Source organism: Mus musculus, chromosome 1 (genome assembly GCF_000001635.26).
Source record: "Mus musculus strain C57BL/6J chromosome 1, GRCm38.p6 C57BL/6J".
Taxonomy (NCBI): Eukaryota; Metazoa; Chordata; class Mammalia; order Rodentia; family Muridae; genus Mus; species Mus musculus.
In genome coordinates, this window is record NC_000067.6 from 171,680,765 (window position 1) to 171,705,718 (window position 24,954).

At 41.6% G+C, this 24,954-nt stretch overlaps 1 protein-coding gene across 5 annotated transcripts; it reads left to right on the forward strand.

Moving 5' to 3' along the window:
- The first annotated feature begins 480 nt into the window (after window positions 1–480).
- On the forward strand, window positions 481–24,494 carry Cd48 (CD48 antigen). 5 transcript variants are annotated; one of them, XM_006496637.3, is made up of 5 exons: window positions 481–676; window positions 14,900–15,202; window positions 18,620–18,886; window positions 21,027–21,090; window positions 23,783–24,027. In XM_006496637.3, exons 2-5 carry the CDS (start codon window positions 15,148–15,150, stop codon window positions 23,826–23,828), a joined length of 432 nt encoding a protein of 143 aa, XP_006496700.1. In that variant the 5' UTR covers window positions 481–676; window positions 14,900–15,147; the 3' UTR covers window positions 23,829–24,027. The 5 variants fall into 5 exon arrangements, with proteins under 5 accessions (XP_006496700.1, XP_030100636.1, NP_031675.1 ...); XM_006496636.2 differs by lacking the exon at window positions 481–676 and adding an exon at window positions 1,233–1,402; XM_030244776.1 differs by lacking the exons at window positions 21,027–21,090; window positions 23,783–24,027 and adding an exon at window positions 24,034–24,494.
- The last annotated feature ends 460 nt before the right edge of the window (window positions 24,495–24,954 follow it).

Genomic DNA, 24,954 nt, shown 5'->3' on the forward strand with positions numbered 1-24,954 from the left:
GGGTGCACCACCACCACGCCCATGTTGAGAACTGTATTTTTTTTTTAGGTTTATTTATTTTTATGTGTATGGCTGTTTTGTATGCATGTACATATGTATGTCATGTGCATTCCTACTCTCCGTGAGAAGAGGTAAGAAGAGGGTGGCAGATCCCCTGGAACTACAGTTACACATGGTTCTGAGCCTCCATATAGATACTGGGAATCAATCAAACCTGGGTGACCTCCAAGAACAAGTGTTGTTAACTACCAAGACACGTCTACAGCCTGAGCACCGTGCTGTATGTTTGGAAGTGCTGCAGCTGGTTCTCCACACCTGCTCTTTGCGTATTTTTGCAACCCTGTCCTCTTTCTCCTGCTTCTAGGAAGACTCTGCTAAGATGGGTGGGGAGTTGGTTTTTGAGATACTATGGGGCTGGACCACGCCTATTTCCGCATCCTGCTGGTCCTCTCATTTTGCCCTACCTCCTCTTCTCAGTTCCTTTTTAATGTGTAATCTAAAACTGTCTCTGCCTAAATCCACCATAAAACCTTGCTCATTTGCTCCTGCCGTATCTTCTCTTCTAGTTCAAAGCTTTGCTGTCTGCCATGCTGGGCAGAGAAAACAGCAGGCACAGTGCAGAAAGGCATAAGAAAAGGGCCGGAGGCTGGCCAGACCTGATTTCTAGAAGATTCTGGTGAGACTCATAATCTTAACATCTTTCTGCATGTGGAGAATAAATGGGAAAGTTCACCATAACTGACACATGACTTAGGCAAACCTGACTCTGAGTTTCAATAAGGTACAAGAATTGATACCTGCTGTAGCTATCTCATAGACCTCTCGTGTGATCAGGAGCATAAGACATGATTCCCAATGTCAGGTAGTGAGTTGACTTGGTGTCTCCTCCTGTAGAAGCAGGCTGCATGCGGAACAGGGCAGAGGGCCATGTGAACGGACAGATGGGCGTTGCTGGAGGTGGCTGGAGATAGTCAACTCCCCTCTGCGACGCTGGTGGTCTCTGCCCAGTCACAGCCTCTCCTTACTCCCCACAGGCAACAGCAGATTCGGCCTCAGTGCTCAAAGTGCACTGCTGAAAAATCCATTCTTTTAAGCCAAGCTATTTTTCTTGTTGATCTCTAGTGGGTAGGAGAATTTGAAATCTCATTCCATGTGGTGTGATGGTAGTGGTCTGCTTTCCTGTTGTGTATGGTAATTCGTGAAATAGAGAAAAAACAGAAAAACCTCATACGACTTCCGGTTTTGGGTTTTGCTTCCTGATTGAAGGGCAGGCGCCCTGACTTCTCTTACAGTTGTCTCCAGTGTTCTGGGGAAGCTTCTCTAAGTATTATGTGCTTCATAAAACAGGGATGGTGTCTGGTCCTGGAACTGCTACTGCTGCCCTTGGGAACTGGATTTCAAGGTAGCTTCCTCCAAGTGTCCGGCTGTGCACTGAAGGCATGGCCAGCTGGGAAAGGGGAGGTGGGATGTAGCTCAACCCTGGAAATGAGCATGCTCCTGGGCTGGGTGCTACCATGCTCGCAGCGGGACTGGGGGGAAGGCTGGGACGTGTTCCTCAGCTCTGGAAAACGAGGCCCCATCTCTTTTCCCAGGAGGACAAGAGAAACGGGACCTGGGGAGGTGGGGAAGTAGGACCCTTGTACTACATATACCTCATGCCTGGTGCTCTGTGAAGGAATTTTTAGTAAGAGGAAGCTCTCTGCTAAAAGGAGCTCCGTTTTTTTTTAATATATTTTTTATTACGTATTTTCCTCAAATACATTTCCAATGCTATCCCAAAAGTCCCCCATACCCTCCCCCCCACTTCCCTACCCACCCATTCCCATTTTTTTGGCCCTGGTGTTCCCCTGTACTGGGGCATATAAAGTTTGCAAGTCCAATGGGCCTCTCTTTCCAGTGATGGCCGACTAGGCCATCTTTTGATACATATGCAGCTAGAGTCAAGAGCTCAGGGGTACTGGTTAGTTCATAATGTTGTTCCACCTATAGGGTTGCAGATGCCTTTAGCTCCTTGGGTACTTTCTCTAGCTCCTCCATTGGGGGTCCTATGATCCATCCAATAGCTGACTGTGAGTATCCACTTCTGTGTTTGCTAGGCCCCGGCATAGACTCACAAGAGACAGCTCTATCTGGGTCCTTTCAGCAAAATCTTGCTAGTGTGTGCAATGGTGTCAGCATTTGGAAGCTGATTATGGGATGGATCCCGGGATATGGCAGTCTCTAGATGGTCCATCCTTTCGTCACAGCTCCAAACATTGTCTCTGTAACTCCTTCCATGGGTGTTTTGTTCCCAATTCTAAGAAGGGGCAAAGTGTCCACACTTTGTTCTTCGTTCTTCTTGAGTTTCATGTGTTTAGCAAATTGTATCTTATATCTTGGGTATCCTAAGTTTCTGGGCTAATATCCACTTATCAGTGAGTACATATTGTGTGAGTTCCTTTGTGATTGAGTTACCTCACTCAGGATGATGCCCTCCAGGTCCATCCATTTGGCTAGGAATTTCATAAATTCATTCTTTTTAATAGCTGAGTAGTACTCCATTGTGTAAATGTGCCACATTTTCTGTATCCATTCCTCTGTTGAGGGACATCTGGGTTCTTTCTAGCTTCTGGCTATTATAAATAAGGCTTCTATGAACACATGCCCTTCTTACCAGTTGGAACATCTTCTGGATATATGCCCAGGAGAGGTATTGCTGGATTCTCTGGTAGTACTATGTCCAATTTTCTGAGGAATCACCAGACTGATTTCCAGAGTGGTTGTACAAGCTTGCAATCCCACCAACAATGGAGGAGTGTTCCTCTTTCTCCACATCCTCGCCAGCATCTGTAGTCACCTGAATTTTTGATCTTAGCCATTCTGACTGGTGTGAGGTGGAATTTCAGGGTTGTTTTGATTTGCATTTCCCTGATGATTAAGGATGTTGAACATTTTTTCAGGTGCATCTCAGCCATTCGGTATTCCTCAGGTGAGAATTCTTTGTTTGGCTCTGAGCCCCATTTTTTTAATGGGGTTATTTGATTTTCTGGAGTCCATTTTCTTGAGTTCTTTATATATATTGGATATTAGTCCCCTATCTGATTTAGGATAGGTAAAGATCCTTTCCCAATCTGTTGGTGGTCTTTTTGTCTTATTGATGGTGTCTTTTGCCTTGCAGAAGCTTTGCAACTTTCTGAGGTCCCACTTATCGATTCTTGATCTTATAGCACAAGCCATTGCTGTTCTATTCAGGAATTTTCCCCCTGTACCCATATCTTCGAGGCTTTTCCCTACTTTCTCCTCTATAAGTTTCAGTGTCTCTGGTTTTATGTGAAGTTCCTTAATCCACTTAGATTTGACCTTAGTACAAGGAGATAGGAATGGATCAATTCACATTCTTTTACATGATAACCGCCAGTTGTGCCAGCACCATTTGTTGAAAATGCTGTCTTTTTTCCATGGTTTTAGCTCCCTTGTCAAAGATCAAGTGACCATAGGTGTGTGGGTTCATCTCAGGGTCTATAAATGGTTTTTAATAAACTTTATTAATCCTAATACAACTCTGTCAGCCCCGTAATACTTCAGAGCCCTATGGACTTAATCAGCTCTAGTGCAATACGGGGGTTGGGGGGGGAGGGAATTACCCCTAGTCTAACTATCTGTATGTTAGACTGTCAACTTCCACAGCTATGCTCTCCAGATACTTGCTGTTGTGTCATCCCAGGTTATTTCTTCTCCAACAGCCTGTCCCCAGAGTCCATTTCGCTCTGACATGTGTTCCTGCTCCATCATATCTAATGGAAACCTCCTGTTCCCTCCTCCTCCTTCTTCCTTATAGAAGGGGCCACTGAAAATGGCATTATACTGGGTATGAGAAGAACTGTGTTTTATCTGGACTCCATGCTGTAGGGTGTTTTTTTGTTTTGTTTGAAACAGGGTTTCTCTGTGTAGTCCTGCTGTCCTGGATTCTCTTTGTAGGCCAGGGTGGCCTCGAACTCAGAGATCGAACTGCCTCTGCCTACTGAGTGCTGGGATTAAAGAGATGTGCCAGCATGCTCAGCCTGTAGGGCTTTTTCATGACTTAGTTTCCTCCACTCAAAAATGGCCATGATGTCTTACTTTCCCTGTCTCCGAGGAACTTCTAGTCAGATTCAATGAAATTTCAAATGTCAAGAAGCTCTGGGGACACACGAAGCATGAGGCAGATGCGAGTGGGGGATACTCATACATGAACTTTCAGGCCCCAACCTCTTACCTCCACCCCAGATCTGAATTTCTGTTCTTCTTCTTCTTCTTTTTTTTCAAGCATCTACTCTAGACTTTCCAGATGCACGCATTCAAACTTTGACTCATCAGGGTTTTTTCGTTCTGACTTTTTATTTCTGTCTAACGAGTGCCCCCAGAGCCAGTGCTGAAAATAATAGCTACAGCTAATCTCACTCATGATCAGAGGTGGTTGTCGATAGGTACTGTTCATTCACGGTTCCTCTGCTACTTGCAGAGAGATCACGGTGGAGCCCAGAGTCACCTGCAGGCATTTTGAACCGCATGGCCAGTGTCTGGACTGTAATGTATCTGGCAGTCAGTTAAGATGGACCAGCCACTACTGCCTGTTAGTTCTCACCTAGCTTTGCAAGTTGAACTTCAGCATTCTGTTTACTGAAGCAGCCACGAATGCTCATCCTTCTTCCAGAGGAGGGGACATTATTGTTACTGTTCTTTTGAGACAGGGTCTTCTGTAACCCAGCTGACCTCACATTTGCTGTGTAACCAAGAACAACCTTGAACTCCTGGTCTTACTGCCTCTGCTCCCCAACTGCTGGGATCACTGACTTGGATCACCTCAAGGGAAAGGGAGCAGAAACCCCAGTAGATAATACTGAAGGGAGGGGTAAAATTTCCCATAGCCAAGCATGGTGGTGCACACCATTAATCCCCCCACTCAGGTGGCTCTTTGGGAGTTCAAGGCCAGGTTGGTCCACATGACAAGTTCCACACTAGCTAGATAATAGGAAGGTTCTGTCTTCAACAAACAAAAAACAAAATAAAAACAAAAGCCCATGTCCCATAGTTTCTCTCCTACCCAACTTTTCTGTTCTTTCATTGTTGTCTGCCCCAATTAATAGCACATCCATTTGTTCAGTTTCTCAAGCCAGAATTCTAGTATCCCCAGTTCCCTTCTTTCCCTTGTCTCGAACAACCAGACGTGTGCAAGTCTATCAACATCCATTGTCTCTCATTCTGGACGAAATGGTAGCACTCACCAGTCCTAACTGCTCTTTTTGGACCATTCTCTGTACCTAGCTGATTTTGAATACTGCCATTGGGTTAAGCTTTCTAAAATAGTTACCTTTATTTCACTTAAAAAAAAAGTGAACCTTCTCAATAGCTGCTATGGCAAATGAGAGGGCTGAAATTTTGAGCACAAAGGTCACTCATCATCTTGCAGTCCCCTCCTGCCGGTATCCAGACTGTGCTCATTGCATTTAAATGGATCTTGCCTCTGTTGTCTTTGAATGCTGGATGCTAGTATTAGATTATTAGATCATTAGAGTTAAAAGAACTGTCCTCAATCCAGCTCCACCTTCTCATGGTAGCCTCTATGGAGGACGAGGAAGGAGGAAGGTTTTGCTCTTTCCTTGCTAGCTCTCACTCTTGCTGGCAAGTCCATTCCTTCCCTGGGTTAGAGCTTACTGTTTCAGGATTTTGATGTCTACTGAAGACCAGCTGAGACATTCACCCTCATGCTGGATTCTTGGACTCTATTAGGAGACAGCCATTGTTGGATTAGCTGGGCCACCGCCTGTGAGCTACTCTAATAAATCTATCTAATAAAGCATCCTATCAGTTGTGTTCTTCTAGAGAATCTTGACTTATACAAGAACTTAAGTCATTTCATTCCCTGAGTCAAGCAAACAAAACAAAGCCTTCTCTTCCCCTTCTCTGTCCTTTCACGTGCCTTGTGATCTCTCTGTTTCCTTTTCTCCTTTCCTACACGCTTCAGAATCCACGGCAAGTGGCCTACTAACCTCACTATGTTCCCTGTCTCAGAAAAGGACATCCTGCGATTGTCACCAAGTCTTAAGTCCAAGGTCTTTATATCTATTGCCAAATTAATTCCTAAGTGGGTTTATATAGGTTTACATATTTACATAAGTAAATACATGACCTCATCAGAGAGCTCCAGGTGACACCACACCTTTAAGTCTCAGCTGCAGTTTTTTCTTAAAGAATTTTATTAAAAATACAAGATTTATGGTTTTAGTAATCAGAATTTCTTCTTTAGAGCATTTTTCTCTTTCCTGAGTAATTCCTTCATATGAGATTATGACACCTCTCTCTCTCTGTCTCTCTTTCTCTCTCTCTGTCTCTGTCTCTCTGTGTCTCTGATTCTCTCTGTCTGTCTCTGTGTGTGTGCATGTTTGTGTTATTTAAGGGGCTTACTATGTAGCACAGTCTGACCTTGAACTCATAATTCTATTGAGTCAAACTTTTAAGTGCTGAGATACAATTATATGCTATCATAACAAATATAATTAAGCTTTTATAACACACAAGTATATGTATACACAGAGGCAGGATCATTTCTATTCCTAATATAATCTACAGGTAAGTACTGTCACTTTGTCTTGAGGTCTAGACACACTGCTTTGCTGTAAAAGATTAAAACCAACAGTCATTCGCTTTACTCCTGTCTCATCTACCCTCTTAGAAATAACAGAAATATCCATAACAATTAAAAATGGATGCGTCAAGACGTTAACCACCAACAAATCACTTCCTTCTTTGGTAAGCAGACATATCCAGTAATTAGAATTGTTACATGCAGATGGTTGAGGAGGAAGGAACAGCATCCTGTTCACAACTGTTTCTCTGCACTTTCCCACGTGAGAAGGCTCTAAGGCATATTCTCCTCTATCATCAAATTCTGAGCACTCCCATCTTCAAGTGTTCATCTGAGGCTTGTTAGAGAGGCTGTTTGGGATAACCTAAGTTAGTTCTTCATGGATTGGGTGGGGAACTTTTTTTTTTTTTTTTTTTTTTTTTTTTTTTTTTTTTTTTTGGTTTTTCGAGACAGGGTTTCTCAGTAGCCCTGGCTGTCCTGAAACTCACTTTGTAGACAAGGCTGGCCTCAGACTCAGAAATCCACCTGCCTCTGCCTCCCAAGTGCTGGGATTAAAGGCGTGCACCACCACAGCCGGTGGAACTTTTTTTTTAATGAAACTTTTTTTTTATTAAATGTTCTTTTTTTATTATTAGATATTTTCTTCATTTACATTTCAAATGCTATCCTGAAAATCCCCTATACCCTCCCCCTGCCCTGCTTCCCAACCCACCGACTCCAGCTTCCTGGCCCTGGCATTCCCCTATACTGAGGCATATAATCTTTGCAAGACCAAGGGCCTCTCCTCCCACTTATGGCCAACTAGGCCATCTTCTGCTACATATGCAGCTAGAGACATGAGCTCTGGGGTTACTGGTAAGTTCATATCATATTGTTGTTCCTCCTATAGGGTTGCAGACCCCTTCAGCTCCTTGGGTACTTTCTCTAGCTCCTTCTTTGGGGGCCCTGTGTACCATCCAATAGATGACTGTGAGCATCCACTTCTGTATTTGCCAGGCACTGGTATAGCCTCACAAGAGACAGATATATCAGGGTCCTGTCAGCAAAATCTTGCTGGCATATGCAATAGTGTCTGAGTTTGGTGGCTGTTTATGGGTTTATGGGATGGATCCCTAGGTGGGGCAGTCTCTCCGTCTCTGGATGGTCCTTCCTTCAGTCTAAGCTCCAAACTTTGTCTCTGTAACTCTGGATGGGGAACTTTTGTTCCAATGCCTGAGATACTTTTGGTTATTTCCAATGAGGAAATGCTACTGGAGTCTGGTGAGCAGAGGCCAGCGTGACTTAGAATGTTAGATTCTTAGAATCACAGAACAGATCCCTCTTCTACAAAAAAAAAAAAAAAAAAAGGTAATATTTTGGCTCCAAATACCAAAATAGCAATAGATAATAGAAATCACTGACCTGGGCCATATATTAAATTCACATGGAAATAAGAGTGGGAATAAATGTGGATGTATATCCAAAGACTTAAATTTTGGACATGATGACACATGAATATATTCCCAGCATCTGGGAAGCTAAGGCAAGAGAACCTGTCATTGAAGGTCATCTTTGACTATATAGTGAGTTTGAAGTCATCCTAGGACACATTTCACTTTATCTAAAAACATAAAATGAGAGTCCCAGTGAGGATGTTCTCTTGGGCAGTGTATTTTAAAAGGCCAGGGCACTTGCATTGCTGCTTCCAAAACTCAGGTATGGGGGCTTGTGGTTGTTTAGACTGAAAATATTCTGTGTGAAGGATGGTCAAATATAGACTGGACCAATCAGAAGCAACTTGGAAACAAGTGTCTGGTCTATCTGCATCAGTCAAAGGACAAAACAGCCAGTGTAAGCAAATATAGTGAAACCACCAAACTAGACTACTCCAAGGGAATAAAAAGGTTATTTTGGAACAAAACTGTCTCAGAGAGTAGAGGGCAATGACTTGGCAGGAAAGCAAGCAGATTTTATATGACAGGGTAGGAGTCTTGAATGCAGAGATCAGCATGCCTGTCTCCTGGGATTAAAGGTGTGTACCACCATGCCTGGATCTAAATTTAGCTGGGCAGGATCTTGCCCGAAGGTCCCACTTCCTTAATCTGTTATCTCCTAGAACACAGGATTTTGCTCCATTTCACTTCCTGGTACCCCTTTAATACTCAAACCACATATTATATATTTTTTTTCCTTTCTAAGCTTGCTATGTTTGTTCTAACTTCTTTTCATAAGACTTAACCAGAGAACAAAGTCTCTGCTGGGCTTTTTTGAAACTTCCTTTGTCAAAGCAATTAATCTGAATAGCCTCACCTTAGCCTCAGGCAGACTTTTCAGACAAGGGCAAAAGTAGCCACATTCTTCGACAAAATACCACAAAAATAGTCTTTATGCCACATTCTGAGATTCTTCTCCTTTGAAATCTCTTGGGCCAGGTCAACACCGTTCAAATTACTCCCAGTAACAGTCTTCCATATTCCTACTAGGATGACCCATTAAGCCCCATTTAAAGCATTCCACTGTGTTCCAAATCCAAAGTCCCCAAATCTACATTCTTTCAATTAAAAGCATGGTCAGGCCTATTGCAGCAATACCCCACTCCCAGTACCAACTTCTGTCTTAGTTAGAGTTTTACTGCTGTAAACAGACACCATGACTAAGGCAAGTCTTATTAAAAAAAAAAAACCAACATTTAAATGGGACGGGCTTACAGGTTCAGAGGTTCAGTCCATTATCATCAAGGTGGGAGCATGGCAGTATCCAGGCAGGCATGGCGCAGGCAGAGCTGAGAGTTCTACGTCTTCATCCAAAGGCTATAGTGCAAGACTGGCTTACAGGTAGCTAGGGTGAGAGTATTAAGCCCACACCCACATGACACACCTACTCCAACCAGGTCACACCTATTCCAATAAGGCCACACCTCCAAATGATGTCACTCCCTGGCCCAAGAATATACAAACTATCACAAGTCTCTAGCAGACATAGGTTGTTTGAGCTAATTGGGAACAAGGTATACTTTGCTTGCATTAGGCTCAGAGAATGGCAATAGTGGCTTTCCCTGACAAATAGGGACCCAAATCACAAGGTGTCTGAGGCCTGGCTGGGTTTAGGTTTCAGTTTACCTGGTAAGAGTTCTGTTCACCTGGCTTGGGCCTGCGGCCATCATCTTAGGACATCATCAGTAGCATTGCCTTTTGTGGGCCCTGCTTTGTGACATAACAGATAAGTTCTCAACAAATGGTGGAGTGGATAGATGGACTGGAAGGATGATGGAATACTGAAATGGAGGCTTGAATGAATTTTGAAAGTTCTGGAGCCATAGATCCTTTTATGTTTGGGATCTGTCTTCTGATATCTTCTTCAATTTCTTTAGTGACTTGAAGTTTTTATCATCCAAGTATTTCGCTTGCTTGATTAGCATTAACACAAGATACCTTATATTATTTGAGGCTTTTGTGAAGGGTGTAGTTTCCCTTACCTGTTTCTCTGTCTGTTTGCCATTGGTACATAGGAGAGCTACTGACTTAATTTTGTATCCAGCTACTTTGCTTGAAACTGTTTATCAGATATTGGAGTTCCCAGTGGAATTTTTAGGATCACTTATATATACTGTTATATCATCTGCAAATAAAGAAACTTTGACTTCTTCTGTTCTAATTTGTATTCCCTTGATCTCTGTCAGTTGCCTTATTGCTCTAGCTAAGACTTCAAGTACTATATTGAATAGGTATGGAGAGAGCAGACAACCTTGTTTTGTTTCGAATTTTAGTGGAAATGCTTTGAATTTATCTACATTTAATTTGATGTTGGCTACTGGCTTGCTATAAACTCACTTTACTTATGTTTAGGTACGTTTCTTGTAGCTCTAGTCTCTCCAGGACTTTTATCAGGAAGGACTTTGGATTTTGTCAAAGGGCTTTCTGCATCTAAAGAGATGATCATGTGGTTTTTTTTAAATTTGAGTTTATTTATATGGTGGGATATATCTATATCTATCTATCTATCTATCTATCTATCTATCTATCTATCTATCTATCTAATCTCTATCTATCTATCTATCTATCTATCTATCTATCTATCTATCTATGATATATTGATATATGTATGTTGAACCATCCCTGTATCTCTGGGCTTAAGCCTACTTTATCATGGTGGATGATATCTTTTGATGTGTCTTGGATTCAGTTTGTAAGTATTTTATTGAATTTTTTACATGAATATTCATAAGGGAAACTGACCTGTAATTATCTTTCTTTGTTGAGTCTTTCTATGGTTTGAGTATCAGGGTATTTGTGGCCTCACAAATATGAATTGGACAATGGTCCTTCTGCTTCTATTTTTTTTTTTGGAATAATTTAAGGAGTATTAGCATTAACTCTTCTTTGAAAATCTGGTAAAATTCTGAGCCATGACTGGCCATGATCATTTTTTTGGTTGGAAGATTTTTTAATCCCTGAGACTGCTTCTATTTCACTAGGTTTGTTTAATTTTCTTATCTTGATTTAACTTTGTTAAAGGTAATGTATAAAAAAATATCCATTTCTTTTAGATTTTCCAATTTGGTGGAGTGTAGGTCTTTAAAGTATTTTCTTGTGATTTGTCTCCTTTTTGTTTCTGATTTTGTTCATTTGGGCATTCACCCTTAGCTTTTTAGTTAATTTGGATAAAAAATATGTCAAATTTCTCAAAGTACCAACTCTTTGTTTCATTGATTTGTTTATTTTCCTTTCTTTCTATTTCATTGATTTCAGCCCTGAGTTTCTTTCTTGCCTTCTACTCCTCTTGGGTGTGATTACTTTTTTTTTTCTTTTCTAAAGCTTTCAGGTGTTCTGTTAAGTTACTAGAATGAGATTGCTCCACATTTTTTTTCATTTTTCTTATAGACATTTACTGCTATAAACTTGACTCTTTGCACTGCTTTAACTGTGTTCCAGAAGTTTGGGTACGCTGTGTACTCATTTTCACTCAATTCTAGAAAGGTTTTAATTTATTTCTTAATTCTCTCTTGGTCTATTTTCCATCTAGTAGAGAGTTGTTCAGTTTCCATGAATTTGTCACTTTTTGTTGTTGATATCTATCTTTAATCCATGGTGGTAAGAGAGGATGCACGGAGTTATTTCAATTTCTTTAATATCTTTTGTATCTTTTATTGCTTTGTGTCTGAAAGTCCCATGAGGTGCAGAGAAGAAGGTGCATTCTTTTTCTGTCTAGTTGAAATGTTCTGTAGACATGTATTGGCTTCATTTAGTTTTTAATGTCTCTTAACTCCAGTATTTTTTTGTTGTTAAGTTTTTGTCTGGATGACCTGTCCATTGTGAGAGTTTGGTATGGAAGCCTCCCACTATTGGTGTGTGAAGGTTAAACTGTAGTAGTGTTGCTTTTACAAATGTGGGTGTACTTGTGTTTGTACAAGATAACAAAATGGCTACACCAGCTTGCTTCTTAGGTCTATTTCCTTGGAATATATTTTCCCATGCTTTTACACTGAGGTGATGTCTATCCCTGATGTTGAGGTGTGTTTCTTAGCTGCAGCAGGATGGATCCTGTTTTGCCTCCATTCTGTTATTCTGTGTCTTTTATTGGGGGAATTGAGACCACTGATAATGAGAGATATCAATGAATAGCACTTGTTGATGCCTATTATTTTGTTGTTGTTGATACTGTGTTTTTTCCTTCTTTTGACTTTGCATGTCTGGGATTACTTATTCCCTATATTTTCTTGGATGTAGTTATCCTCTTTAGGTTGATGTTTTCTTTCTAGCATCTTCTGAAAGGTTGGAGTCTTAGACAGATACTGATTAACTTTGGATTTTCTCGTGAAATATCTTATTTTCTCCAGGTATTGTAATTGAAAGTGTTTATGAGTATAATAGTCAGGGTCTCTTGGAGTCTTGCAGCACACTGTCCAGATACTTCTGGCTTTTAGAGTCTCCACTGAGTAGTCAGTATAAGTCTAATATGTCTGCTTTTATAAATTACGTATTCTTTAGCTCCTTTGAAGCTTCTAACATTGCTTTAACAATTTTAACAATTTTTGTTTGTTCTGAACATTTAGTGTTTTGATTATTATGTGCCAAGGAAGTCTTTCTTTTGTGGTCGAGTCTATTTGGAGTTCTGTGAGCTTCTAATACTTTGCTAGGCATCTCCTTCTTTAGATTATGGAAACTTTCCTCTATTATTTCATTGAAAATATATTCTATGCCTTTGACCTATGTTTCTTCTCCTACCTCTATTTCTATTATTCATAGATATGCTCTTTTCGAAGTATTCCAGGTTTCTTGAATGTTTTGTGTCAGGAGTTTTTTAGTTTTAATACTTTCTTTGAATGATGTATCCACTTAATCTATTGTGTCTTTGATTGCGATCCTCTCTTCCATCTCTTATATTCTGTTTGCTGAAGCTTGCCACTTTGCTTCCTGTTCGTGTTCCTAAATTTTTCATTTTCTGATTTCCTACAGATTGGTTTGATTCTTTTTCCACTTTCAGGTCTTGAAGGGTTTGATTCATTTCTTTCCACTGTTTGTTGGTGTTTACATAGACTTCTTCAAGAGACATATTCATTTTGTCTTTACTCTGTCACATTCATAAATGCTGTTTTGATCTTTTTCTTGTGCCTCAGATAGGTTGCAATATTCAGTATTCAATATTCTGGGCTCTAGTGGAGTCATGTTGTCTTGGCTATTATTGGTTGTGGTTTTACAGTGGCATCTAGGCATCTGAGATTTGGAAGACTGTAGCTCTTGGTGCTGTTATCTGGTCTTGTCTTTGTTGGGTGGGTGTCTTGTTCCTCGGTTTTTTTTTTTCACCTCTTTATTTTAGGAGGGTGTGGTATCTGTGTGTTGCCTGGGTGGTGTGGTCACTGGAGATTTCAAGTAAAATGGAATCTTTTTTATGGGTATTGGGAGCTGACACTTATACCTTTGGAGAGGGTTTGGACTGGCAAGACTGAGTGGGGTCCATAGACTGAGGAAAGCAAGGTGTTCCACAAGGATTTACTTAGTCCCCTGGAAATGGGTACGGACTGGGGGAAGGCCACAGCAGAAGGTCTGCTACAGAGCTGGGGATGAGACTGGGAGGTTGGACTTGGAGGAGGAATGGAGAGAGAATAAAGATCTATAGTCAGTCTACTTGCTTCCCTGGTCAGAGTGGCCTTGGGTTCTCAGGAAGTGCCTGCTGGAGTTGGAGACTGGGACAAAGCAATGGGTTGTGGTAAGGAAGTCTGGATGGGAATATCTGTGCGATCCATGGGTGATAGGGGGGAAAGTGTTCTGCTGCAGATCTGGAGATGAACCTGGGGGATTTGAACTGTAGGAGCAGAAGGAGACTTAAAGGTCTTCAGTCAGCTAGCTGCTTCCCTGGCAGGAATATTTACTTCTTAGCTCAAGGGCCTCTGATGATTAACACTCTGACATATTCCCACCTTCTCATATAGTGACTGACACATGATTCTCAACAAGTATTAGGTCTTAAACTTCTTCTAATTCACATTAGTGGCTATGGCTCCAAAGAGATTTCCCTAGCTTTCCTCCATTCTCTATTCTATACTCCAAAGAGTGGCTGAGTCCAAACCTACCCTGTCCCTTTCTTTACTATAGTAACAAGATATTATACAGTTAATGATTTTTTGAGACAGGGGCCTCAAGCTTACTATGTTGACAAAGATGACCTTGAACTTGTGATACTTGAGATAGTGCCTATATCTCCTGAAGGCTAGTATTATAGGCAAACACTCTATCAACTAAGCAGCACACCGCCACCACCCCAGTCCATGTTTATCTGTTTTTATGCTCAGGTGCACACTTGTGTATTAAATATGTTAGATTATAATTATATAATAACGATTTCAGTGACTAATGTGCTAATTGAATACAACTGAACAAATAGGAAACAGGCCCATAGAGGGATACTTAGGACTGATTTATTTCAAATTCTGTGAGAGAGAGACAGAGAGAGAGAGAGAGAGAGAGAGAGACAGAGAGACAGAGAGACAGAGAGACAGAGAGACAGAGAGACAGAGAGACAGAGACAGAGACAGAGACACAGACACACAGAGAGACACAGAGAGACAGAGAGGGGGGAAAGGAGAGAGCCTGAGAGGCTATGAATGAGATAGTATCAGGATCATCTTAGTGTCCTTCGTCTTCTTGTATAACAGCAGAAATTTGGGATTATAATTGGTAAGTTCTGTTCCACCCTGTCCTGCCTTACCCCATTTCATAGGCTCTAACTTCTTCCTCTTCTACCAGCTCAAGTTAAATTTAGGCCACTGGATAGCACTGCTTTCTCCAAGATGGATCTCACTCTGACTTTCCTTGGCAGGTCATTCAATACCAGATATAAATGCCACCACCGGCAGCAATGTAACCCTGAAAATCCATAAGGACCCACTTGGACCATATAAACGTATCACCTGGCTTCATACTAAAAATCAGAAGATTTTAGAGTACAACTATAATAGTACAAAGACAATCTTCGAGTCTGAATTTAAAGGCAGGGTTTATCTTGAAGAAAACAATGGTGCACTTCATATCTCTAATGTCCGGAAAGAGGACAAAGGTACCTACTACATGAGAGTGCTGCGTGAAACTGAGAACGAGTTGAAGATAACCCTGGAAGTATTTGGTGAGTTTTGGAGTCATGGGACAAAGGCCCATTCTGGGACCCTGATGGTCTACTGGGAATCAGGGGAGTTGACTGAGAGGGAGAAGAGAACACTAGGACACACTTATTTCATTTCTCCAGGAGACACATCTAGTTGAGAGTGAGCCTGACCTACCAGATATCAAAGCTGATAGCTGCTGCCTATTTAAAATCTCCTCTGAAGTAAGTTTAAGATTTAAAGAGCAATTGTGTTAGATTTTCATTACTATGACAAAATACCCTTGGGGAAAAATTCAGACAAGGTAAGGTTAATAGCTTAAGAGGTTGTAGGGCAACTGGCTTCATTGCTAAGGGACCTTGGGAGTCAAAGCATCATGGCAGAGGCAAGCAATGGACCAGAGGTGCTTACCTCAGGTTGGGAAGGAGGTGTTAGAATGAAGGGTCAAGGATAAGACATGCCTTTCAAAGACATGTTCCTAGTAACACTTTCCCTCCTTCTAGTTTCTACCATTTCCCAATAGCCCATTCAATTATAAATCCATCAATGAATCAACTGACTGATGAGATCAAAGCTTTTTAAGTCAATCACTTTCCACAAGTGCTGCCTACTAATGACCAAACCTTTAACATGAGGCCCTCCTGAAGAGGTGCATACAAGAGGAAACAATGCCAGACTGGAAACAATAAAGACTACTTCTTCACTAGTTCTCTTATTCCACCCTGTAGGCAACCTAAATTTGTTTTGAATGTACTTTAATTTTCTCTGAACTTGGACTTCATCAGACTTGTAGAAAAAATGATATTAAAAAGATAAGTTGAGACAGCACTCAAGGACAGTTCTATCAGATTGAGTGTGACAAATATTTCCTCTTACAGCTCCAGCCTAACCAGTTCATATGGAAATAAGATTAGGGACTTATCCTTGGACTCTGAGAGACCTAGGTTTAAAGCTCTGGTTCAATGCAATAAGTATGTACAGAATGACAAACTGCTGTGTTCCCTCTCACTCATTCGTGGAAGGTTGATTTCATAGTCACTAGAGAGCAGTTGGATAGAGAATGCCAACATACAATTAAATAGAAGGGGTTATCTCTGGGCTCCATAGAACAGTATTGCAAAATATCTGGAAAAGAACACTTCAGAGATTCCCAAACCATAGGAGTGATAAATATTTGAGGAGGCAAATCTTAACTTTCTTGATGCATACTGAACTATTGCTAAGTACCCCACAAATATGTATTGTCATTACATGTCCTTTTAACACCTTAAAATCCCTCTAGTTAGTTACTCAGTGGCTGTGACACCATGATGTAAGATAGTAATATCTCTTGGTCCATATTTGGTAAGGGTTTTTGGAAGGAAGTGAAAGAAATCAACTCTTTGTTACTTTACCAAAGAGAGAGAGAGAGAGAGAGAGAGAGAGAGAGAGAGAGAGAGAGAGAGAGAGAGAGAGAGAGATATGCTATGAAACTCCATAGAAAATTCAAGAGAGTGTAGAAGAGCTAAGAAGGGCTGAGAAATGAAAAAAACAAGGAACAGGGGCCTGTTCAGAGTTCTGAGCCTCAGGAAGTTACAGATCCTGCCATTAACAAGACAGAATTCTCAATGCTTGGGCTTTGCGCCCAATCAGAAACTCATAAAAAAATTCACTTATTTATAGTTTGCTTAAATTGTGTAATGTTTGTTTCTATGTAATCTGTCTAAATACTTAATAAACTCACTAACTTTGCTTCATTCTGGTTCACCACAGAATTCTTTTCTGTAAGATCATCAAAGATCCAATTTTACCCAAATGGATGTCCCCAAAGGAACAAGAAAGTCTGTAGTATGTCTTCTTGCTACACAGATAGAGACAAGAACAAAGAAATCTATGAGGCCATGAATAAGTGGAAACTGTACATCTTTTTTTCTCTTTCAAAATAGGCGGATTTAATACTATATTCTCCTTGGTCCAGAATTAAAAATAGTTTCAGAAATAATTTCCATTTTCCTCAGGAAAAGACCAGTTAGCCTGTTCTGCAGTTAAATTTATGTGTTCTAGCCTTTGTCTCATGGCTTTCTACAATTTGTAAGATGGCCATAGGCACAGTGTGTGTTTGGGGTGGGTGATAACTAAACCAGTGACCTAAAGAGTTCACTTTCCCCCTTGGAGATTTCTGTTCAAGTAAAGCTGTATCCTTGGCTACCCCTTGGAAAAGAATTCATGGTGAACCAGAATGAAGCAAACAGTAAATTTATTAAGTACTTAGGGAGTCATAGAAAAAGACATCACATCATCTGGGCAAACTAAACAAATCCATATTTCTTTATGAGCTTCCGATTCACAATGGAGACAAAGATGGGAGGTTTATAGATTTAAGCATTCTATAATGACAGTGTGACGAGCTTCAGGTTTCTCTGTGTATAGGTTGAGGCCCTTCAGGATTCTCTCTGAATCTGAACTCCAGAATTCTTGAGGGACAGAGTAGCTCACTGGTGCTTGAAGTGGGTTATGGTTGGAGAACAGGCCCTGAGTATCTCTGATAGTCAGGAAACACAGAAGCCAGCTGGTGCAGAAACAGAAGGAAAGGCCATCCAGTGACTGTCACAGCTGGGGATCCATCCCATATACAGTCACCAAACCCAGACACTATTGTGGATGCCAACAAGTGCTTACTGACAGGAACCTGATACAGCTGTCTCCTGAGAGACTTTGCCAGTGCCTGACAAATACAGAAGTGGATGCTCATAGCCATCCGTTGGGCTGAGCACAGGGAGGAGCTAGAGAAAGAACCTAAGGAGCTGAAGGGGTTTGCAGCCCCCTAGGAGGAACAATATGAACCAACCAGTAACCCCAGAGCTCCCAGGGACTAAACAACCAACCAAAGAGTACACATGAAGGGACTCATGGTTCCAGCCACATATGTAGCAGAGGATGGCCTTGTGGGACATCAATGAGAGGAGAGGCTCTTGGTCTTGTGAAGGACTGATGCCCCAGTGTAGGGGAATGCCGGGACAGAGACACGGCAGTGGGTGGGTTAGTGGGCAGGGGGAGGGGGTTGTAGGACAGGGGGGGCTTTTGGACGGGAAATGAGGAAAGGGGATAACATTTGAAATGTAAATAAAGAAAATATCCAAAAAAAAAAAAAAGCCAGCTGGTCTCCCCAGCAGCACCTGGCTCAACGATGAGCATCACCTCCCTTTGTTCTTAATGGCATACAATGGCCTCGAGCTCCCCCTCCTGAATCTGCTTTAGTATCACCACCAAAACGCAGCCCCTTGAAGGCAAAATTGCTCGCTGGCTCCATCTGTAGGAGACTCTTGTCCACAGCCATCTTAAATGGCAAGTATGGCCCCTCCCTGGCTCCCTTTGCAGTTTGTTGGCTAAACCTTTGTGTCATAAATACTGCACAAACGCACACACCCACACTGTCTCATAATAAACTTTTTAAAAATCAGATCCTGTGCCCAAGCCTTCCATAGAAATCAATAAGACTGAAGCGTCGACTGATTCCTGTCACCTGAGGCTATCGTGTGAGGTAAAGGACCAGCATGTTGACTATACTTGGTATGAGAGCTCGGGACCTTTCCCCAAAAAGAGTCCAGGATATGTGCTCGATCTCATCGTCACACCACAGAACAAGTCTACATTTTACACCTGCCAAGTCAGCAATCCTGTAAGCAGCAAGAACGACACAGTGTACTTCACTCTACCTTGTGATCTAGGTAAGAACCCAGGGAGCTGAGGTGGGCACAAGATGACTGGTTTCTTTCGAAGGAAGAAAGGTGTGAGGTTCCTACTCCACCTTCTGACAGAGAGCGTTGTGTCGAGTCTCAAAGGTGTCACTGACATTCGAGTGACTTGGCTTCTTCTGTCTGACTCCACAGCCACCTACCAGCAGCCAGCTCACTTTATCTTTTCCAAGAGTTGAGTCCTGAATAATTATAGGACAGTCTGAGATATCAGAACCGCTAGGAAAGTAGAAAAACGGTAGAGTAGTTCAGGCAAGAAAGTAAGGAAAGTGGATGAGTGAGAGAGAGCAAGAGTCTCATCCACAGGTAGAGACTGTGCCAGTATGATGCTCCTTGGTAAAGGTAGGAAAGAAACTCTAGGCTTCATGATTCAGACTTCTCTGTGTTGCCTAGAAGCATCTGTTCACATAGCGTCACTCCCCTTTAATTCAGACCTACACGGGTACCATTGAAGTCCTAGATTTTAGAGTCAGTCACATCTGGGACCACTCCTGATATAGTCACTGTATTAGTTATTTTTATTGTCCCACACTATAGTGATAAGAATGTGCTTTTGTTTTAATCCCAGGTGTGGGGACGTGGGGCTCCTTTGGACTGTTCACAGCAGCTGACTATGATTTGCCTCATGCCCTAGCAGAGGTGTGGTTTTGCCACTTACAGATAGTTTCTGCAACTGTGTAATGTTTAGAATTCTAGGTAATTTTTTAGAAGGACTTTCATATAGATGCTAGGTCCCAGGGAGTCAAGGTTTGTGGTTGGTGGTAGTTTAGAAAAGTTGTTTTTGGTTTGTTAGTAGTTGTGCTCAAAGAAGAAACAAAAGGGAAAAAAAATTAGATTGTTAGATTCAGGGATCTCTCTCTCTCTCTCTCTCTCTCTCTCTCTCTCTCTCTCTCTCTCTCTCTCTCTCTCTCTCTCTCTCTCTCTCTCTCTCTCTCTCTCCCCTATCATTTTTCTCTCTTCTATCTAGTGTTAGGGGGTAAAATTGGCAGGAGGTAGATAAGGCGGTGAAAAGAAGAACCCACAAAGTAGCTAAGACCAGCTACACCATACCAAAACAGCATAAGATAGGACATGTAAGAATACAGTCCATCACGACAGGCAAGGCGTGGCAATGGAAGTGTCAGATGGCTTTTCACACCATGTCCACAGTCAGGAAGCAGAGAAATGAATGTTGGTGTTCAAAGGCTTCCTTCTTTTCACCTTCATTAAGTTGGAGGCCTCAGCTTATGGAATGGCATTGCCCACATTGAGTAGAGACCTTCCCTACTCATTTAAATAGCTCTGGAAACATCCTTAACAGATGCTCACAGATGTGTCTCTTAGGTGATTCCATAGCCCACCAAACTGACAACCGAGTTTAATTATAACAGCCTGAGTTTAACTGTCATATCTATGGCTAACTAAGATGTTTAATTTCTCCAAGCTATGCTTTCTTAAATGTAAGGCAAAATAATTGTTCTTACAATGCTATAAGGAATAAATGAATGATGCACCTAATCCATATAACACAGATCCTGGCAAATTAATCACAAATGGTAAATAGCAATGGTAAGGTAATAGCATCTAAGTTAGTTTTGGTTTCTCTAACTCTGGAAACAACTGGACTTGGGGGACCATTTAATGAAATTGTCTACAACTTCCAGAACTCTAGCTACCCCATGGTCCATATTTAAAAGTGCTATCCTTTTGCCCCAATGTACACAGTTTTCCAGAATAGTTCAAACCTACAGTAGCAATTTTTTTCTGTGACCATGTTATGGTCAGATAACTCTCCTGGCAGGCATAAAGATATTCTTAAGAGGCAAATATACTCTCCATTTGGGGATAGATAATTTCAATATTAGCTGTTGAAAGGGAAACACGTTGGCTCATCTAATCCCAGCACTTGGGAGACTAAGGCAGGAGGATAAAATACTTTGGAGCCAGTATAGTCTTCCTAGTGAGACCCTGTCTCAAAGTTAACAACTAAAATGGGAGTAACTTCCACTAATCCTTCCAAAAGTAACTAAAGTCAAGGGCTTATGGAGAAATTATTCTTATGCCCAATTACCTGACACTCACTGTCTTCTCACCGTGGCTCCTATTTATATTATATTTGTGATATTTGTTTCAGATGCAAGAATGTTTCACCTCAAGACTGATGTCTCAAGTAGCTATGCAGAAGAGGAGGCAGAAAGGTTGTAAGAGGCAGTAGGGATGGGAGACACCAAGGAAGCAATGCCTTCCAGACATAACAGGATTGATGCACATATGAACTCATAGAGACCATGTGTCTTAGTTTGGGTTTTACTGCTGTGAAGAGACACTATGACCAAGGCAACTCTTATAAAGGACAATATTTAACTAAGGCTGGCTTACAGGTTCAGAGGTTCAATCCATTTACATCAAGGAAGTAGCATGGCAGCATCCAAGCAGGCATGGTACAGGAAGAGCTAAGAGTTCTACATCTTGTTCTGAAGGCAAACAGGAGCAGACTGGCTAACTGACAGCTAGGAGTAGGGTCTTAAAGCTCACACCCACAGTGACACACATACTCCAACAAGGTCACATCTCCTAATAGTGCCATTCCTTAGGCCAAGCATATACAAACCACCACACCATGACAGCATGTGCAGGGCCAGGACAGGTCTAAGCCAGATGGGATCCCAGCACTGATAGGGGGAAGTGGACATGAGCCTCCATCCCTAACCCAAAAGCTATTTCCAAGTGTCAATCTCTTTTTTTTAAAGAATTTATTTATTTGTTTAATGTATATGAGTACACCATTGCCCTCTTCAGACACACCAGAAGAGGGCATCAGACCCCATTGCAGATGGTTGTGAGCCACCATGTGGTTTCTGGGAATTGAACTCAAGACCTCCAGAAGAGCATCAGTGCTCTTAACCACTGAGCCTAAGTGCAATGGAAAATTTAGTTTTGTCCAGTGAAGCCTTACTGGGTATACAAACCATACTGAAGGACAGGCCCATGCCTAGCAGTAGGTGGCCAACACAAAATGAACTCAGTGGTATTCTGGAAAGTTTTGTTGTTTTGTGTGTGTGTGTGTTTGTGTGTGTGTGTGTGTGTGTGTCTCATAATGATTTGTTTGGACATTTATAAAAAAAACTTTGTCTGGTCTTTTGTTAATATATTATGGCTTCTGATTTTATGTATCTGTATGTGTATGTGTTTCTCATTCTTTTTCTTTGTCTTGTCATTTGTTTGTTTTATTCTGGTTTGTTTGTTTGCCTGTTTTCTAAAGAAATAGAGAATGAAGATGCAGGGTTGGATGGGTGGGGAGATGGGGAAGATCTGGGAGAAGATAAAAGAGGGAACATCATGATCAGAATATATTATATGAAACACCAATGACAACAAAAACACCGAGGTGTAAAAACTAAGAGAAGGGCAATGTAACACTCAAGATACTGTAACCTTCATTTTGGATATCAGACCATTAAAACAATGGGCACTGCAATGGTTTGAATAGAGATACCCCCCCTCAGTCCCCTGCCCAGGCACATGTATTTGAATGCTTGGTTAGGGAGTGTTGCTTCTGTACAGGGATTAGGAAGAACAGCCTTGTTAGAGGAAGTGTGTCACTGGGGGTGGGGGTGGGGGTGGGGAGCTTTTGTAGTTTCAAATGCTCAAGCCATGTCAAGTCTCTCTCTCTTCTTGTTGCCTGGCAGTCCAGATATACAGTCCTTCTGCAACACCATTTCTGCCTGCATGCTGACATGCTTCCTGCTATGCGGATAATGGGCTAAACCTCAGAAACTATAAGCCAGCCCCAAGTTAATGCTTTTCTTTATAAGAATTTCTGTGAACATGATGTCTCTTCACAGCAATAGAACACTAAGACAGACCCCAAGAAATTGGAATTTCTCCAGGAATCTGATATTGGTAGAGTAAAAGGCTAGAGAAAGGACTTGTTGCCAGGGAAGAGATTTCACATTTATCACAACTTGCCAGAACACCTTGCGGGAGAGATTAAAACCATGTGGGACCATGCTTTGATTAAGACTGCTTACTTATGTGTACCTCTTGCTTTCTATGTAAACCTAAATTACATATTAGGACCCGAGTGTGGATTATAGTGTGGGTGTTCCTAGACCTCGTTTCCCTCTTCCCAATGTAGTTTTCTTTAACAAATCCCCCAAAGCCTTACTATTACTTGATCTCTTTATTTGGATTATTAAAGATGAGTGGCTGAGCCAGGTTCTTAGAGCTACTGGGGCTCAGATTCTGACTATGGCAATGCCCATAATAACTTATCTCTGGAGAACCTGGGTCCTGGAGACATTGCTCTTTGTGTTTCTGAGGGATTACTCTTGTGGGTAAGACTCGTCTTTGTCTTGTTTCTGCACATGGGCTGTGGACCTCTATTTTCTTCCTCCCTTCTCAGCCTTCTCAGACACAACTTTTCATCTCCCCCTAGCATGCTCTCTCACTACAGATCCAATGTAATAGACATTGGGTTCTGAGACCACAATTAGGCTGGCCAACTTCCTGTCAATACAACATTCCAAGACCTGGAGAAAGGAGAAAGGGTAATACTATCCCTTTAAAAGTGGGAATGGCTGCAGAGAAAACAAAACCACCCCTCTCTGCTATTTGAGGAAGGCTAAACCAATCTTGACATTCTTTTGCTACCAGAAATTTCCTAGAAAGCACACCAATTTTTCTTCTCATTTTTTATCACTTCCTATGATCTCAGATCTCTCCTCTCCTTCTCTTCCCTCCATTGTTATCCGCTTTCCTTTCTTTCCAGTCACCTTTCCCCCACTTCCTCCTAGTACAAATGATTAGTGTGGTAGAGAAATCCTAAAGTTAGAAATTTTTAAGGTCATCTATCTACACCTGACATGGCCATATCTCGTTGTTCTCCAGTGTATGGGATTGGTTCTTTCCTTGTCCTACGGATAAGTTGTGGTAAGTAACCATCACCGGAGTCAGCCAAGCCAATGAGATTTGAAGAGTTTCTAAACTCTTAACACCTGAAGAGGTTGAGCTTTTGCAAAGAAGAGGATTTCCCCAGGTAACTGGGATTAGGTTCATGGAGGAGTGTATCCCCATGCTGGGCCCTTCTCCTTCTCAACACAGCCATCAAAGTCTAAGTGTCTGGAGTTTTCTTCTTTCAGCCAGATCTTCTGGAGTATGTTGGACTGCAACTTGGCTAGTGGTCACAACACTCATCATTCACAGGATCCTGTTAACCTGACAAGAACTCTTCTCACCCAAGAAGGCAACTTGGAAGCACAGAGTCTTGCCTTCATCCCTAGCAGTGTTCCTAGCCAGCGAAGCAACTCTGGCTCTATTGGACAAAGGAAAATGTGTTACTGAACGTCTGCGAGAGTTTGCATGCATGCTCTATGAAACAAGCACAGGACCTTGTACAGTGCTCCACCACTGACCTGTGTGCCCAGTCCTTTACAAAGATTTCAAATCAACCTTTTAAAAACTGTGCATAATATCTAATTTTATATACCCTAGTTGTTTCCCAACATATATTAAAGATAAATGCATTCTTTTTACCAAAATGTGACTATATTATTTTCATGTTTTCATATCTCTTTTTAAAATAAATTCTTTTAAAAAACTATAATGGTTTGTATATGCTTGACCCAGGGAGTGGCACTATTGGGAGGTATAGCCTTGTTGGAGTGTGTCACTGTGGGTGTGGGTTTAAGGCCTTCATTCTAGCTGCCTGGAAGACAGTATTCTGCTAGCAGGCTTCAGATGAAGATGTAGAACTCTCAACTCCTCCTGCACCATGCCTGCCTAGATGATGCCAAGCTCCATCCTTGATGATAATGGACTGAAGCTCTGATCCTGTAAGGCAGCCCGAGTTAAAGTTTGTCCTTTATAAGATTTGCTTTGGTCGTGGTATCTGTTCACAGCAGTAAAACCCTAACTAAGACATACACAATATGTCTTAATCACAGTTTCCCTTTGCTCTGTCCCTCCCAGTTTGTCACTACTTCCCCTTCCATCCAGGTCATCTTTTTTCTGTCTTTCATTAGAAAAAATAAACAGGCTATTAAGAGGTAACAACAAAACAT

Bases quoted from the DNA above. Each gene is read 5' to 3' on its own strand.
- Cd48 (XM_006496636.2), top strand. From the start codon at position 1,330: ATGTGCTTCATAAAACAGGGATGGTGTCTGGTCCTGGAACTGCTACTG. The intron at 15,203-18,619 runs GTGAGTTTTGGA...TTTAAAAATCAG, and splicing joins GATAACCCTGGAAGTATTTG to ATCCTGTGCCCAAGCCTTCC. The intron at 21,091-23,782 runs GTTGTAAGAGGC...GTTGTTCTCCAG, and splicing joins GCAGAAGAGGAGGCAGAAAG to TGTATGGGATTGGTTCTTTC.